This window comes from Marmota flaviventris, chromosome 10 (genome assembly GCF_047511675.1).
Source record: "Marmota flaviventris isolate mMarFla1 chromosome 10, mMarFla1.hap1, whole genome shotgun sequence".
Lineage (NCBI taxonomy): Eukaryota > Metazoa > Chordata > Mammalia > Rodentia > Sciuridae > Marmota > Marmota flaviventris.
The window spans coordinates 50,966,374-50,982,332 of NC_092507.1; the positions used below are offsets into that span (position 1 = coordinate 50,966,374).

Consider the following 15,959-nt stretch of genomic DNA (forward strand, 5'->3'; position numbering starts at 1 on the left):
TTCATAAAATGATGTCCTTTTGTCCTCACTACTTTGCCAAAAAGGTTTGCATTTCACCACAAACAGCTATCTAACCTAATGGGTCTTCTCAGCCTACTTTCCCTTTGATATCTCTAGAACTTACTAATATCAATATCCTCTTTTTTGTTATTATTATTATTTTGTGGTGGGGGTGGTGCTAGACATTGATCCCAGGGCCTTGTGCATGCTAGGCAAGCACTCTACCAACTGAGCTATATCCCCAATCCCTTTTTGTTATTTTAACCTTCATTTTGCTTCCAGAATATCACTATATACTCCGTTATCCTTTACCTGGATCCATCTTCTATAGTCTTCTCAAATTCAACATATCAAATAAATTCACCAGCCACTTACTGTCTCTGTGATCCCCTTCAACCCTTTCTCTCTTCCTTTGTACACTTAACACTTTCCTCCCTAACTTCTTTATATCCATTAATATTTCTACTAAGCTCCCAGGATTTTTCACTTAACTTTGTAAATAATGTATACCATAAGCCACCAAGTCGAATACAACCTTTTTTGGAAATGTCTCTTAATCTGATAAAAACTTTTTTTTCTCAAGTACACACATTTCTCATTTCAGGGTCACCTTTTACAATCCATTTATATTCTTTTCCATCCTACAATCAACACGTTTTCATGCATATGTCTCTTCTTTCCAATAACATAACTCATGGTAGTCAATTAACTCATTCATTCTTCAAAAATATATTCATTAAGCAACATTTATTAAATGTCTCTTTTACAAAACCTATCCCATCTCAATGGCTTAGGGCTAAGGCAGGAGAATTGAGAGTTCGAAGTCAGCCTCAACAATTTAGCAAGGCACTAAGCAACTCAACAAGACCCTGTCTCTAACTAAAATATAAAAAAGCGCTGGGGAAGTGGCTCAGTGATTAAGTGCCTCTGGGTTTAATCCCAAGTACCAAAAACAAAAACAAAAAAATCCTGTATTCCAAATTTGTATAATCATATATTCTCCCTTCTGTTATAGATACTTAAATTTCCTTTTGTATTTTCCCATCACTAATAACCACAGCATTGCATTTACGCACATACTACTGGGTGATTATCCAATACTGCAGCTTTCAAAAATGCAAAGAAAGGGATCAACTGGCACTTTTATCAAAGTCCAAAGTATTCTCAGCACAAATCAACTAGGGCAAAATTACTCAATTGGTGCAAAATGTGCAGTTCAAGGTCATGAAAGTAGAACTAATAATCTCCCATAATAAACCTTTGTTAGATGAGGTGTCAATAACATTTTAGAAAGTACAAAATGTAATTAAGGAGTCCTTCTAAAATAACAGAAGTTTTTCTAAAGCTTAAATGTGTTTAGCCATAAGAACAATAAAATAGCTAACAAAATAATAAGGTTTATTTGAAAGAGCAATAAACTACAATCTTAAAGATGTAAGGTCTCCGCTATTGATCTTCAAATAAACACTAGTCTCAGTTTGTACATCTAGAACATAATAATAATGATGACCTGCCAAATCTATTTCATGTAGTTTTAATCAATTCTGATACTGTATTTTAATAATTATGAACTATTATGTTTTAAACATATGTATATATTTTTAAAAACTGGGTCTTAGATATCACCACATTCCTTCATGGAAATGATATTTAAAATACTCTTAATTCTTAAGAAAGCTGAACAAAACTGTTCTTTTCACAGTCTGCTGTTTCTGGAACTTTACTTCTTTCCTCTGGGACTCTAACATCTTCGATATACCTTCAAAGGCAAGCCCCTAAAAACTCCTGAGTGGTCATGTTAAAATGTTAGGAAAGAGCTCTCAACTCAAGAGTTTCTCTAGTTAAACTAGAACCAATTAGATAAAAGAGTGTTATATCTAGGGCAAAATCAAAATAGCAAATGTGACATTAGTATGAGACATCAATGAACACTAAAAGTAAAAACAAAAACCAATATCCTCTAAAACAGGGAACTATACATTTAAATGGGAAAAAAAAGTTCCTTAATTTTCAGTAACAATCAGATGAAGTTTGCACTTCCTTAAATTAAGAATGTAAGAAACTAATAACCTCAGCAGTATTTAGCAGTATATAAGACTTTATCATGAATAAAAATCACACATTTTTATATCAAAACTATTACAAATATCTCAAAATGTTGTTGTAATATATTTAGAAAATAGTTTTTACATCTCAGGCTATATCTTATTATTTAATTCACTAATAAAGAAAGATCACAATTTTAATATTTTGATATTAACTCAACATAATTTATTTCTTTTATTATCCTATGAATTTTATTTTATGCACTTAAAAACTTTATTCCAAAAATGAAGATCACAAGATTCACAGAAATAAATAAATAAATTATTAAATGGGCTCCAATGAAAGACCTAACATGGTATAATAACCTAGTTTCAGAAACATGAATCACATGGTTCTCATGTCACAATGGAGAGAACAGGTATTTCAGGTATTTACTCACTCTGACCTGTCAAGCTAGTTCTAGAAACAAAATTTTAGGTTAAAAAGTTCAATCAGTCTATAATAAGCTCATTAAACTCTTCAGAAAAAAACTGAGAATAATAAATCCATAAAGAGATCATAAAGCATTTCATTTGTTATTATGGCTAATTTTTTAAAAGTATCTGTTAGATACATATTGCAGGACTTAACAATTGAAATGCTATGATGGGTGCATTTCTTTCAAGTCTGACTGGAGAGAGAGAAAAGGATAAGTTACAGATGAAACAAGAATGACAAGTCGGGCACAGGCACAGTAGCACACGCCTGTAATCCCAGCGACTTGGGAAGCTGAGGCAGGATGACCACAAGTTTAAAGCCAGCCCTGTTTCAAAAAGGTCAAGGGAGGGCTGGGTTGTGTCTCAGTGGTAGAACACCTGTCTACCACATGTGAGGCATTGGGTTTGATTCTCAGCACCATATAAAAATAAACTTAAAGAAAGGTATTGTGTCCATCTACAATAAATTTTTTTTTTTTTTTTTTTAAAAAAAGGTCTAGAGATGTGTGTCAATGGTTAAATACCCCTGGGTTCAAACCCTGGTACCAAAAAAAGAATAACAATGCTAACAGTAATTAACTACACTTTTCTCATTATTTGTATATATTTGGAATTTCTATTTTTTACTTATTTACTTACTTATTTACCTATTTATTTATTTTAGTTGTTGATGGACCTTTATTTTATTCATTTATTTATACGTGGTGCTGAGAATCGAAACCAGTGCCTCACAAGATGCAAGCACTCCACCACTAAGGCACAACCCCAGCCCTATATTTGGAATTTTATACAACAAAAAGTTTAAACTATGTTCCAGTTAGTTCACAAAAAACAGATTTACTAAAGTTTATTAAGAGATACTCCTGTGAAGGTCAAGAACATCATCTACCACATCTTTTCATTTAGTTTCTCACAGTAATAGTTATGACGTCTGTACCACTTTATTCTTATAATCTTGGTAATATTTCTAGCCATAGTCTCCTCCAAAAAAAAAAAAAAAACTGGATAGAATAACAAAAGTTCAGCAGGTTTAATTACACCTAGGCTATTGTTGGGAAAGAGACTAACTAAAAAATCCTGCCAAGAATATCATGTGCTCTGTGGACACATCTCTTAAAAAACTGGATGTCAATAAAACACATAAGCATTTGCTCAATTAGATGTACCTTGATCTGTTACAACTCAAATGCAAGAATGTTGGCCAAGTAACAATTTAGCACACAAGTAACACTGCACAGGATCTACTATCTAACTTTCAGATGATTTAAGATATTCCATAAAGATTTTTTTTTCCTGCCAGTAAGAAAGGGCTTATTGTTTGGTTGTGATAAGGTAACAGTCCCATTGCTACCTCTTCTATGATATTGTGATAACATTTCATTGATAAAGGAATCATTTGATGTAAACCTCACTTGTTTGGCTCAACAAGAAATATGTCATTTATTTCCTGATTGCTAGAAATGACTACATGTCTATATATCCTCGTTTACCATGGTAAAGGATTTAAAAAGACTAGGTCCTCCTGGGTTAACCTCATCTAAAAATAAGTAACCAACCGCATGTGGAAAAAAATGTCACTTTGTTACTTAAATGTTAAAATCTCTAATGAAATTCCAATAATGTCTTTAAAAACATATTTAAAATGTATATTATAAATAGAATACATTAAAATATAGTTTAAATTGACAGTACAAATAAAAACTGGAATTGAAAAATATTAAATAATAGGTTAATAAATCAACAATTAAATAAGTGAAAAATATTAAATGATATTAAATAAACCTGTCACTTTCAGAATATAGCTCTTTTTCTTGTGGTTTTTCATTTCACCTCAGTCAAATGTTTGATTCAATCATGTCCATTTATTCACATGAGAATTTTTTAATCATTTTTACCCCATGAGACACTTTATAATCCTTTTAAGTTCTTACTAAAACAAAATACTATGTGTTATTCTTATCTATGGGAGGTTTTCTAGACATGCTAAAGGTTTTTTTTTTTTTTTTAATAAACTATAAATCCTCTCTATGAGACCAAATCTTTCTAATGGTATAAAGTAGAATAAGCATTGTACATGATTTGGTTTTCAGGCATCATGGACACTAAAGGTTCAAATAACAATACAAAGCAGACCAATGCTGACTTTGATAATCTCCCTTTTTAACCCATTCTCTCTTTTATGTATATCTTAAAAGGCCAGAATCCTTGTTCTTTTCAAACCAATCTCTCAAGTTGTGTAACACAGGGGTAAATGTAATCTAATGATGACAACAATAACTAATTTCTATGGAGCACTTCATATGTGCCAGCACTTTACAAGTATCTAATCCTCACAAATTTCTAAGACATAGGTAATTTTATTATCACCATATTAAAAGAAGAAAAACTAGTCAATCTTACTTTTTTAAGAAACTATTTTTAAATGAAATAACATTATAAAATATGAGTTATAGGAGTTTATCTCCCAACTTTTCATAGAATATATAGTCATGTCATTTCAAGCAACACAAAAATAATTATTTCTTTATATAATGTGGAAAATGACTATATAAAAGAGCACAGTCAACTTTATAATCACTGTGTCTTTTTTTAAAAATTTTTTTAAGATGGACACAATATCTTTACTGATTTTATTTATTTTTATGGAGTGCTGAGGATTGAAACCAGTGCCTCACATGTGTGAGGCAAGTGCTCTACTGCTGAGCTATAACCGTAGCCCTTCAACTGTCTTTTTAAAAAGAGAAAGATACTTCAAGCAAAACAGTAGTAACAACAAAAAAAGCCAACAAAATATAGTAACCACAATACTACTTCTGTATTTTCATGAATTTAATTTTTTATTTCCCTGAAGATATCCTCATACTAGAAAATTACAAATCTCTTTTTTAAACAAAATAATACATCTTTCTTGCTTCAACAGCTCTCACTAATAACATATTACTAACATAGCACTATGATAATGTCTTTAAATAAGAAATTTAATAACTTTGATATCCTGTTTTGCAATTTATCAATGTCTGTTAATATGTACTTTACATGAGTTCCTTATAAACTGTATATAAGCAGAATTAGGTTACACAAAACTCAATCTGAATCAAATTTATTTTGACAAAAAACATTAACACTTAAAGCAGTAGTCATAACTCCACAATGAATCGCCATATCATGTACAACCACAAGAATGTGATTTTAAATAGAATAAATTATACTTCATGTATGTATATTTCAAAATACACTCTACTGTCATACATATCTAAAAAGAATGAAAAAATAAATTCACCTAAAAAAACACTATTCATATTCAATACATATTAAATAGGAATGTCCAATCTTCCTGATGAGCTTAGCTAATTCTGTCTTCTCTGGGAATAAACTGTTCACTCATGAGAGAAGAAAAATTCTTACTTATACATAATGAATTGTTTTTTAAAAAGCTTTTTGCCTAGAATATATTTTTAATAATAATGTGGAATTGTATTAACTCTAGAATTAATAGAGTAATTAGACAGTCCAAACTAAATGTCCCAAGATATTGTCAACAATCTCTCAAGATCATTCCCAACTAATATGTTATGATTCATTCCTTTGCCAGAAAAGTTTACTCTAAGAATAGAAACTAATTCTAGTTTATAAACTACCAACTAGTCTTACCAATACTATTTCAAATGAGAAAGCATTTACCAAAAAAACCAACAGCAAATCCAAACAAACAAGTTATCTTAAATAGCTACTAAGACACACTTATACATTCTGTATAAACTCAAAACAAAACCATAGTAACTTATAATTTATAAAACCATTAAAATCTTTTGGTGTGTTTACTTTTCATCTCCTCTAAGAGATTATATAATTCTTCTAATTATAAAATTATTCTAATTCCATGTCCTTGTAAATAGGCATGTACACAACTTGTCAAATAGTTTGTTCTATTTTGTTTCTTTTTTTAACTTTTTTTTAGTTGTAGATGGAAACAATAACTTTTATTTATTTATTTTTTAATGTGGTGCTGAGGACCAAACCCAGTGCCTCACACATGCGCTCTACCACTGAGTCACAACCAGAACCCCTACTTTGCTTCTTTTTATAGCTACATAAATAAGTACACACACATACACATATGCACACAATTTTTTTTTCTTTATCGTATCTTCTTGTTTAGGTTGCAAGCCCCAGGAATTTAACTCACATTATCAATTACATGGAAAGTTTTGTGCTTTGCACTCATCCAAAAGAAAACAGGTATTATTATCTCACATTTTATTAAAATGAAAACAGTGGCCAATAAAGTAATTATCCCTAAGTTGCTGGAAGCAACCTGTGAAATGTGTGTGAACCCAGTTGATACAGAAACCATTGGTAGGAAAGTCTGCTATCCGGGAACTCCCAGCAGCAGCCAGCATCCCTGATGGTTGAGACTGCCTAGTACATGTGACTTTCTATATAGCTCTGCCACAGATTCCGCACAGGACCAGAGATGGGTGGCTTGCCAAGATGCCAGTCAACATGTTTGCTGCAAGTCCCCTGCCACAGCAAGAATCAAGAATCCTCTTGCTGAAACCTTATCCCTGCCTTTGATGTAGTCTCCCTTAAATGAAGGACAGGAACAATTTTTCTAGTAGTTCCAGCTCCTATGTAGACTGGAGGACCTATCAGGAGCTCCCCTTTTTTGAACCTAATTTCTGGCTCTGGCTCTTATTTCTTTACTAAATATTTCAGACTTTCTTTTTCTTAGCTGGCTCATCACCTCCTGAGCAAGAAACTACCCTGGAGGGGTGCTAGCTGACCCATAACGTTGTCATCCAAATAATAAACAGTTACATCTGTATAATTTTTTTTTATTTTTTTTTATAATTTTTTAATATTTATTTTTTAGTTTTTGGCGGACACAACATCTTTGTTTGTATGTGGTGCTGAGGATCGAACCCGGGCCGCACGCACACCAGGCGGGCGCGCTACCGCTTGAGCCACATCCCCAGCCCATGTATAATTTTTAAACCACATTCTTCTACCACTCTACAGTTTCTAATATTTTTAATTGATAGAATAAACATTTATTGTATACTTTCTATGAGGTAGAAAACTATTCTAGACTCTGAAATATTGTGGTAAATGAGACAAAACAGACCCTGCCCTTTTCAGTATTACACTCAAGTGAGAAAAACAAAACAAAACAAAAAAAGATCATTTAATTATATGTTATAACCCCAGATAATGAAAATATAAATAGGGTAAAGAGCCAGAGGAGGAAAACACTGGATCTTTTTAGTTAGGATGATAAGGAAAAGCCTCTCTAGAAAGTGACATATAAGCAAATGCATGACTGATAAGGAAACAAGTCATGTGAAAATATGAAGAAAACAAAAATGGCAGAGCAAAAGCAAATGGAAAAACCTTAGGCAGAATGGAATTGTTTGTTCAAGGATGAACAGAAAGGCCACTGAGGTAAAATGAAGGGAGTAAAGCAGAGTGAAATTAGAGAAAGGAGCCAGATCAAGAAGTCTTATAGACTATTATTTTTTTTAAAAAAATCCTGTTTGCTTTTAATGGAAGTCACTTGAGAGTTTCAGACAGAGAAATGAATAAACTTATAACCTTTAAAGATCTCTTCAGCTGTAATACTGAGAAGTGACTGAGTTGGGGATAGAAAAAAAATAGCTATTCAATATGGTAGCTTCCAGTCCTAAGTGGCTACTAAACATTTGAAATGTGGATCATTTGAACTGAAGTGTGCTTTAATAATAAAATATACACTGGATTTCAAAAATTTTACTAGGAGAGAAAAGTAAAATACCAACTTTTTACATTTATTACATGTTGAAGTGAAAGCAATAATATTTTTTATACACTAAGTTAAACAACATAATTAAAATTAATTTCACTTGATTCTTTTTTTAATGTAGCAACTATAGAATCTTAAATTACAAGTGTGGTTCCCATTGTATTTCTACCTGATAGTGCTGTTCTACTGGTGCCTTAGACTAAAATTTTTAAAAGGTGGAAGTGATAAGAAGCATTGGATTCAGGATATATTTTGAAAGTAAAGCCTATAATAACTTGGCTGAATAAATGCTGGGGTAAGGAAAAGAGAGAAACTGTGATTTCAAAATTTTTTTCTTCGGGAATTTGGTAACTGGTAGTAAAATATATTAGGATGGGGAAGTCTTGCATGAAAACTCAAAGTTCTGTTTCAGAATATCATATCTGAGCTGCCCTGTTGGATATCTCAATAACAGAGTCATGATCTCAGAATTCACAAACAAAAAGAACATCATTCATCAGGAAATGACACTCCTCACATTGTGTAGCATTCTGCCTAAGAAGTTATATCCAACAACTATGTACCTAGTATTCTCTAGGTAGAATACACCTAACCCATATTTTTTACTAACTGTTAGAAAATAATGTAAGTATGTAAATTTGGTTCATGTATAATATTAGTTATATAATAAACATTTGAGAAAATATATGAGTTAGGAGTTCAAATGTTTTAACCTAACAGCCCAGGTATCAAATGCCAGCCACCACTGTACTAAAGTATGGTGCTCAGCAATATTTTTAAACCCTCTATCCCTTGGTTTATTCACCTCTAAAATGAATTATCTTATTTAATCCTCATACACAAAGTATGAGGATTAAATAAGATAATTCATGTAAGGTAATTTACCTGGTACACAGTAACAACTTAATACACAACAGCTATTAACCATTATATAAAAACATTCCATCACAGTGAGAGATGGAATAAGTAACAAAGCTATAAAGTTTCTAGGACAGTTTCTTTCTAGCTTTACTTTAGTATATATAATATAATACTTTAGAATATATAATACCTTATCTCAGCAGTCTCCAAAAATCTCTTACCTGTAAGTAGTGTTTGGAACATAGACATCCCTTGCAGGAAACTCCAAAATTTCTCTGGTAGGTCTGACTCTACTGTCGGGATAAAGCTTCACTTGAAGCAGCTCTGGGGTTAGGCAATAATGAGGATTTTCGGGTGCAGGAGAAATGTCTATCTTCAGCTGAGCTACATATAAAAACGTAAGAACAATGTAATCATAATAAATAAAAATTCAATGACTGGCATATTTTAGATCTGAACTGTCCCCCAAAGGCTCTTGTGTTAAAGGGTTGATGGCCACATGTGGTATTATTGGGATTGGTGGAACCTTTAGGAGGTGGCACTTAGTGAAAGAAGTTAGGTCACTGTGGGTGGGACCCTTAAGAAGATACTGAGACCCAGCCACTTTCTCTGGTTTTGCTTTATAGTTGCCATGAAGTAAGCAGATTTGCTCTACCACATGTTTCCCGCCATAATGCACTGCCTCACAACAGGTCCAAAAGCAACAAAGCCAATCAACCATGGACCAAAACCTCTGAAACTAAAAGCCAAAATAAATCTTTCCTCCTTTTTAAGTTCATTTTTCTCAAATAATCTGTCACAATTATAGAAAGCTGACTATAATAATGATAAAAATGATTTGGGAAGAATTGAGATCCTACTTTGCAGAAAGTCTGGGAAGAATACTACAGAAGTCAAATTACTATCATCTCAGACTTTAAATCATTTTATTTTATTGAGTCTCGAACTTGGAAATTATTAATACCTGAATACATGCATATAACTTAACAAATGCTTTCTGAATAATGAATGGAAGAAATCAATAAGAATTTAAAAAAAAACATACAGTGATAAGCCAACAGTTCAAGGCTAAATGATTTATTTTGGCTTAGTAGATTTCAAAACAGCTTTACTCTGGAATGGTTTGTTCTGAATATTTAGCATTCCATTTGCACATTTTTCCCTCTAGAAAATAATTTTAAGCCAGAATATTACTCATCATTTTCATTTTAGAACTCAAATTATCAAAGGTGCTAAATCCTACATATAAATCATTAGAACACATTATAGTTGATAAGGTGAAGAAGATTGACAATTATTGAGCATAGAAATATGTATGGGCCAAATAAGTGAAAATAAGGAATGCATAACTGTAACTAATATATTAGTGATGACAACAGTCGTAACCGAACATACTCAAATATTTGAAAATACCTGTAATAGGTCTCAGTCGCCGTAAGACAGAAGATGGCCTTCTCATATCAGCAAGGAATTTATACAGATCTTCATCACTTAAACGGTCTCCTTCCTGATTTAAATGATAGAGATAGAAGTACGTGGTAAAACAAATATAGTAGACAGAAATACATTTATACTGCTTGCTAATTAGCATGAAATTCTTCTATAATGCTGTCAGAATGAAAAATTCAATTAATAAGTATAAATATCTCAACTTATTCTCTTTTCTGTTGGTCTTTCAAATTTTACTGAGATTTATGATAGCATTATCTTTCTTATTTACTTATAGTCCATTATCTACACCTATATAGTACTAGAGAACACTATAAAATATAGAAAACAAATACAAGTTAGAGGTAGGTGAAAAGAAAAAAAGGAATATAGATATAAAACAGAATCAATAAGCAATGTAATGTAAACTGCAAAAATCTACAAGTCTTATAAATTTGTTATACTTGAGTTCATATTTGTCTTTTCAACTTTATATTACCTAATTTCTCAAGTGCAAAATCTACAGATTGGTTAAACTTTTTTATAAAAGAAAAACAACAATAAAACTGCTGTTAAGGAAAAGCATAACTATCCTGATACTAAGACTATGAGAAAAAAAAATCTTCCAAAATTATCTCAATCCGAGACAAAAAGTGGGCAAAAATCTAAATAATATGAAATTTTCAATTTAATGTTAATATTTTCTTTTTTTCTTATAATTAAAATAGTTCGAGGTTGATTTTTTTTCCTTTACTATGAGTCAGTATTTAATCTAAACCACCTGCTTTTGACATTTCATTTTCTTATTTGTATATATGCTTATTTGTATATTGTCCTGTATTTTATGTAAGACTACTTTGTGACTGTGAGCTTCCCTAGAGACATTTTCCATTTGTTCATTATTATATTCTAACTGGGAACAGAATAGATCTTCTTTTATCTCATTATTTGGGAAGTGATTTTTAATTTCTAAGTGGTTATAGATTTTTTTGTTGGTACCTTTAAACAGTTTTTACTCTTATTTGGGTTATGGTTGGAGAATTTGACTATATATAAAGTTTTTTCAGTTACCTAAGATAAAGGTTCATTTACTAAAAAATAGTTACTGAAAGAATAAATCCTCTCCTTTTGACTACAGAATTAATATAGTCCTTATTCATAATACATTCAGATTATCTCTAGACTAAATTACTTCCATTTACTTAACCTATAAAATTATATTACTGGCCTCTACCATTTATGTCCTATTTCTGTGCCTTTAGCTGGTTGTGCCATAATTCCCACCTCTAGATTTGGCCATGTGCCTTCCTTTGGCCAGTAAGTAAATATGTGCAAAAGAAACTAGAAAGCATTTGCACAATTTAGCTTGCCCTCTCTCTCTCTTGAATTTCTGGCACTGCTATGAGAACCTGACCAAGCTAACCTGCTAGAAGATAAGAGCAGACATTCAGAGCCATGGAACAAAGCTGTCATTTCAGTATAACCAGCAGAAGTCAGGCTAGATCAGCTGATACCAGCCAACCTTCAAACACTAGTTTGCTGGAGTAGTCTAGCTGACACTTGCCCCCTCATCATTGCTTGTTTACTGTTGTGTACTCCTGAGACTACAAATAACTCATGAGGATGTCAATGTATAGAATAATGTCTCTAAAACAAATGTGTGAGTTTGACTTTGTTTTAAAATCTTAATATACTTCTAATAATTTTTGGCTTGAAACATTTTATATATAAACACTCTTGATAACTAAATCATCCCAACTGTAGATAGTAATCTCTCATAAAATAGGGGAAAAACTGCTTACTGTGTCTCATTTAAGGGAAATTTATGTCTTGAATTCTACTTTGCTAAAACTGTATCTCTGCTTTTTACTTAATTTGCATTTGTGTAATGTATAATTTTCTAGCTATTTAAAAATACTTATAGGGGCTGGGGATGTGGCTCAAGCGGTAGCGCGCTCCCCTGACATGCGTGCGGCCCGGGTTCGATCCTCAGCACCACATACAAAAACAAAGATGTTGTGTCCGCCAAGAACTAAAAATTAAATATTAAAAAATTCTCTCTCTCTCTCTCTCTCTCTCTTTAAAACAAATAATAATAATAAAAAGAAAAATACTTATAAATAAATAGCACATGCTCATGGCTAAATAGATTTAGTACAGAATTTCAGAAAACAAATTGCAAATGCTTTCCTTTCTATTGCTCTACACTTCTAGTAATCATTTAAGTTTTCAGAAGTACTTAGTGCTAATTTCCAGTTACCAGTATTTAAAACAAGTGTCTACCAGTGTGCTACATTGCTCAGTGGGGTGATTATAGATAACAATAATGAACATCAAATTTCAAAAAGAAGTATATATTGTAAGTTTTCACAATAAAGAAAAGATAAATGTTTGAGGAGAGAAATCTTTTAACCTCATTTAAAGATATTACACTGTATACATATAATGAAATACCATATTATCCCCATTAATATGTATAATTTTTGTTTTTATATACAAATTTTAAAATAAATCAAATTTAATTTTTAAAAATAGTGTCTGTTACATGATGAATGCTCCAAATATAACTGTTGGCTAAACAGGAGAGGGGTAGATGGCTTATTGATTCTGGTTTACTGCACCAGTTCAAGGATATAGAAGGTTGATGAAATAAAAAGAAAGCTATGTAAACAGTAGCAGAAGTGACACAGCAGCTGAAATAGAAACCGAAAGAAGCATCATATCTCCAAGATTGTGTTATTGTTTCAGATTAATCTACTGCCCTGGTTTCCACCTGTATTTGTCCTATCATTTCATTCAGGTAACACTGTTATAGCCTTCTCTGGATGCTTTCTTTTATAACTGTCCATAATAAAAAGACCCTTACCACTTTATCATTTGCTTTTTATCCATTAGAATGTCTCACAGGAGTCACCTATGAATACCACTGACCTGTTTCAGAGAAGGGAGCTTCAAGTAGATTGCTGTCAATTCAATGAACATTCTGACCTTGTCCTCTCAAATTATAATTAGAGAATTCCTTAAAATAACACCTCAAAATGAAGAAGTCTGAGATAATTCTTAGCATTTTCCTTCAATCTAAGTTTCCTCTCTATTCATAGATGAATCTATTCATCTTCTCACTTAGGACAAAAACTTTCAAAATTTGTTGATCTTGATTGCAATATAATAATCCATTTTACATCAAAACCCAATATATTCATATACACAAAATGGCTCCCTAAGCAATATTTAACCACAGGAAGCACGACACACTATTATTTTTTCTGCTGGGTATTAACTTCTAAACTGGTTTCCAATACCACTAATGGGTCATGATTGGCTTGTGAAAAATACTGATTTGATTTGAAGTAGAAGGAACAGCTTTCAAAGAAAATGTCCTTAAAGAAAAAACACTCTTGGATATATAAATCCATCTCTTAAAACACTGACTACAATTTAGCACAGAAATGAACTATACAGGTCTAAATGTTTTATTCCACATACTGTAGATTATGGTAGTCTAGGTCAGAAAAATTGGGGTGGGGAAGACAAAGAAAAGTACACATTCACTCTAAGGAAATTCATAAATCATCAATGCTTAAGATAAGTTATACATTACAAATGAGAAATAAGATATAGGTATGAAAGATTAATTTTGATGCATTAATAATGTTAAAGTCAATTTTATATAACTATAATAATAAAACAATAGAATATAAATTGTTTCTTATTCTTATAGCTTTTACTCTTATTATTTTTTAAATTTTTATTCTTTCTTTAAAGTTAGGCTGGGAATATGGCTCAGAGGTAGGGCACTTGCCTAACATGTTCAAGGCCCTAGGTTAAATCCACACTACCACCATTAAAAATAAATAAATAAATAAAAGTTCTAATACTAAAAAATTGTGCTTTTATGTCTAATAAGGATTGTAATGCATTCCACTGCTGTCATGTATTTTTTAAAAAATTTAAAAAGTTCTTAGAATCACACATGATTCTAAGAATCACAGAATGTACATGTATGGTACAATTATTACTTTCCTGAACTAAAACTAAAAGAAATTTATATACAAACATCTTCCCAGAACTCCTACATGACAGAACAATACCTGCTTAAAAAAATTGGTCACTGTAAGAGTAGCAGGTCGAAAGCTGGTCAAGTTGCAAGAATCATCTCCACTTGTTGTCCTTTCAAGTGATCGTCTGCCAACAATACTAGAATTCCTCCTTTCTGACCAGGACCCTTTTCGTTCTACCAAGGGGAAATAAAATAAGACAATCATTTTCATAAAATTTTAAATTTAAAGCAGCTTTCAAACCTAGGGAAGAATCCACTAATACACTAAAATTGAAAATTGTAGCATATTAGAGAGATTAGGAAGAAATCTCTTGAATCTTTTGGCTCTCTTTTTAAAAGACTATAACACACAAGGAGCTATGTGTATGATCAAAGATATACTACAAAAAGCAGCTATGGAGGAGCTAGCTACTCATTTATATGACATATTTGCCAAAATGGAAATTTTAGTCACCTATAATGGTAATACAGTCTTAGCATTTGAATTTGAAACAGAACTGAAAGATAAAAACTTCACGAGGTAATTCTTTTTCCTTGTGGTGCAAAAGATCCCGTGTATATAAGATAATTCTACTATTTAAAACAAACAGAACAACCAAATTGAAGATCAATGATGAAACAGAATATATGAACAAAACTATAAACAAACTGGACCAAAGAGACATTTATTTTAGACTTTACTAAGTAAGAGAGAATTACATATTCTTTAAGCACTTATAAAACATTCTCCAAAACAGTCCATATAATAAGACATAAGATAAGATACAATAAATCCAAAAGAATCAAAATCATGAAAAATATGTCCTCCAAAAACGGTGGAGTTTGGGGCTCGGGTTATAGCTCAGTAACAGAGCACTTGCCTAGCATATGTGAGGCTCTTAAGTTCAATCCTCAGCACAACATAAAAATAAAGAAAGAAAATATAGGTATTATGTCCATCTGCAACTAAAAAAAAATATTTTTAAAAACAGTGGAATTAAATTATAAATCAATAGTAAAAAATGTGAGGAATTCACAATTGGAAGTGAAATAGCACTTGGGAATAGCCAATGGGAAAAGAAGGGATTATACACAGGAAATTATAAAGTAAGATGTATGAAAATAAAAATGAAACAAGTGGAATACTGAAAGCAGTGCTCAGAGGAAAATGTATAGCTAAAAAATGCGTATATTAAAAAGAAATATTTCAAATCAGTAACATAATCTCATACTTCAAGGAACTAGCAAAGAGAAACTAAGACCAAAGAGAGCTGGATACAGAAAAGACAATATCGGAGTAGAAACTGATGAAATAGAAACTAGAGAAAAC

At 31.6% G+C, this 15,959-nt stretch overlaps 1 protein-coding gene across 1 annotated transcript in view; it reads right to left on the bottom strand.

Annotated features, from left to right (window-relative positions):
* The window catches only part of Dock7 (dedicator of cytokinesis 7), a 212,338-nt gene that overhangs the window by 138,060 nt on the left and 58,319 nt on the right, over positions 1-15,959 (bottom strand). Inside the window, exons 12-14 of the mRNA XM_071617906.1 lie at positions 14,682-14,824; positions 10,576-10,669; positions 9,384-9,546 (exon numbers count right to left, since the gene is read on the bottom strand). Coding sequence (XP_071474007.1) covers positions 9,384-9,546; positions 10,576-10,669; positions 14,682-14,824 — 400 coding nt within the window. The remainder of the gene's footprint in view (positions 1-9,383; positions 9,547-10,575; positions 10,670-14,681; positions 14,825-15,959) is intronic.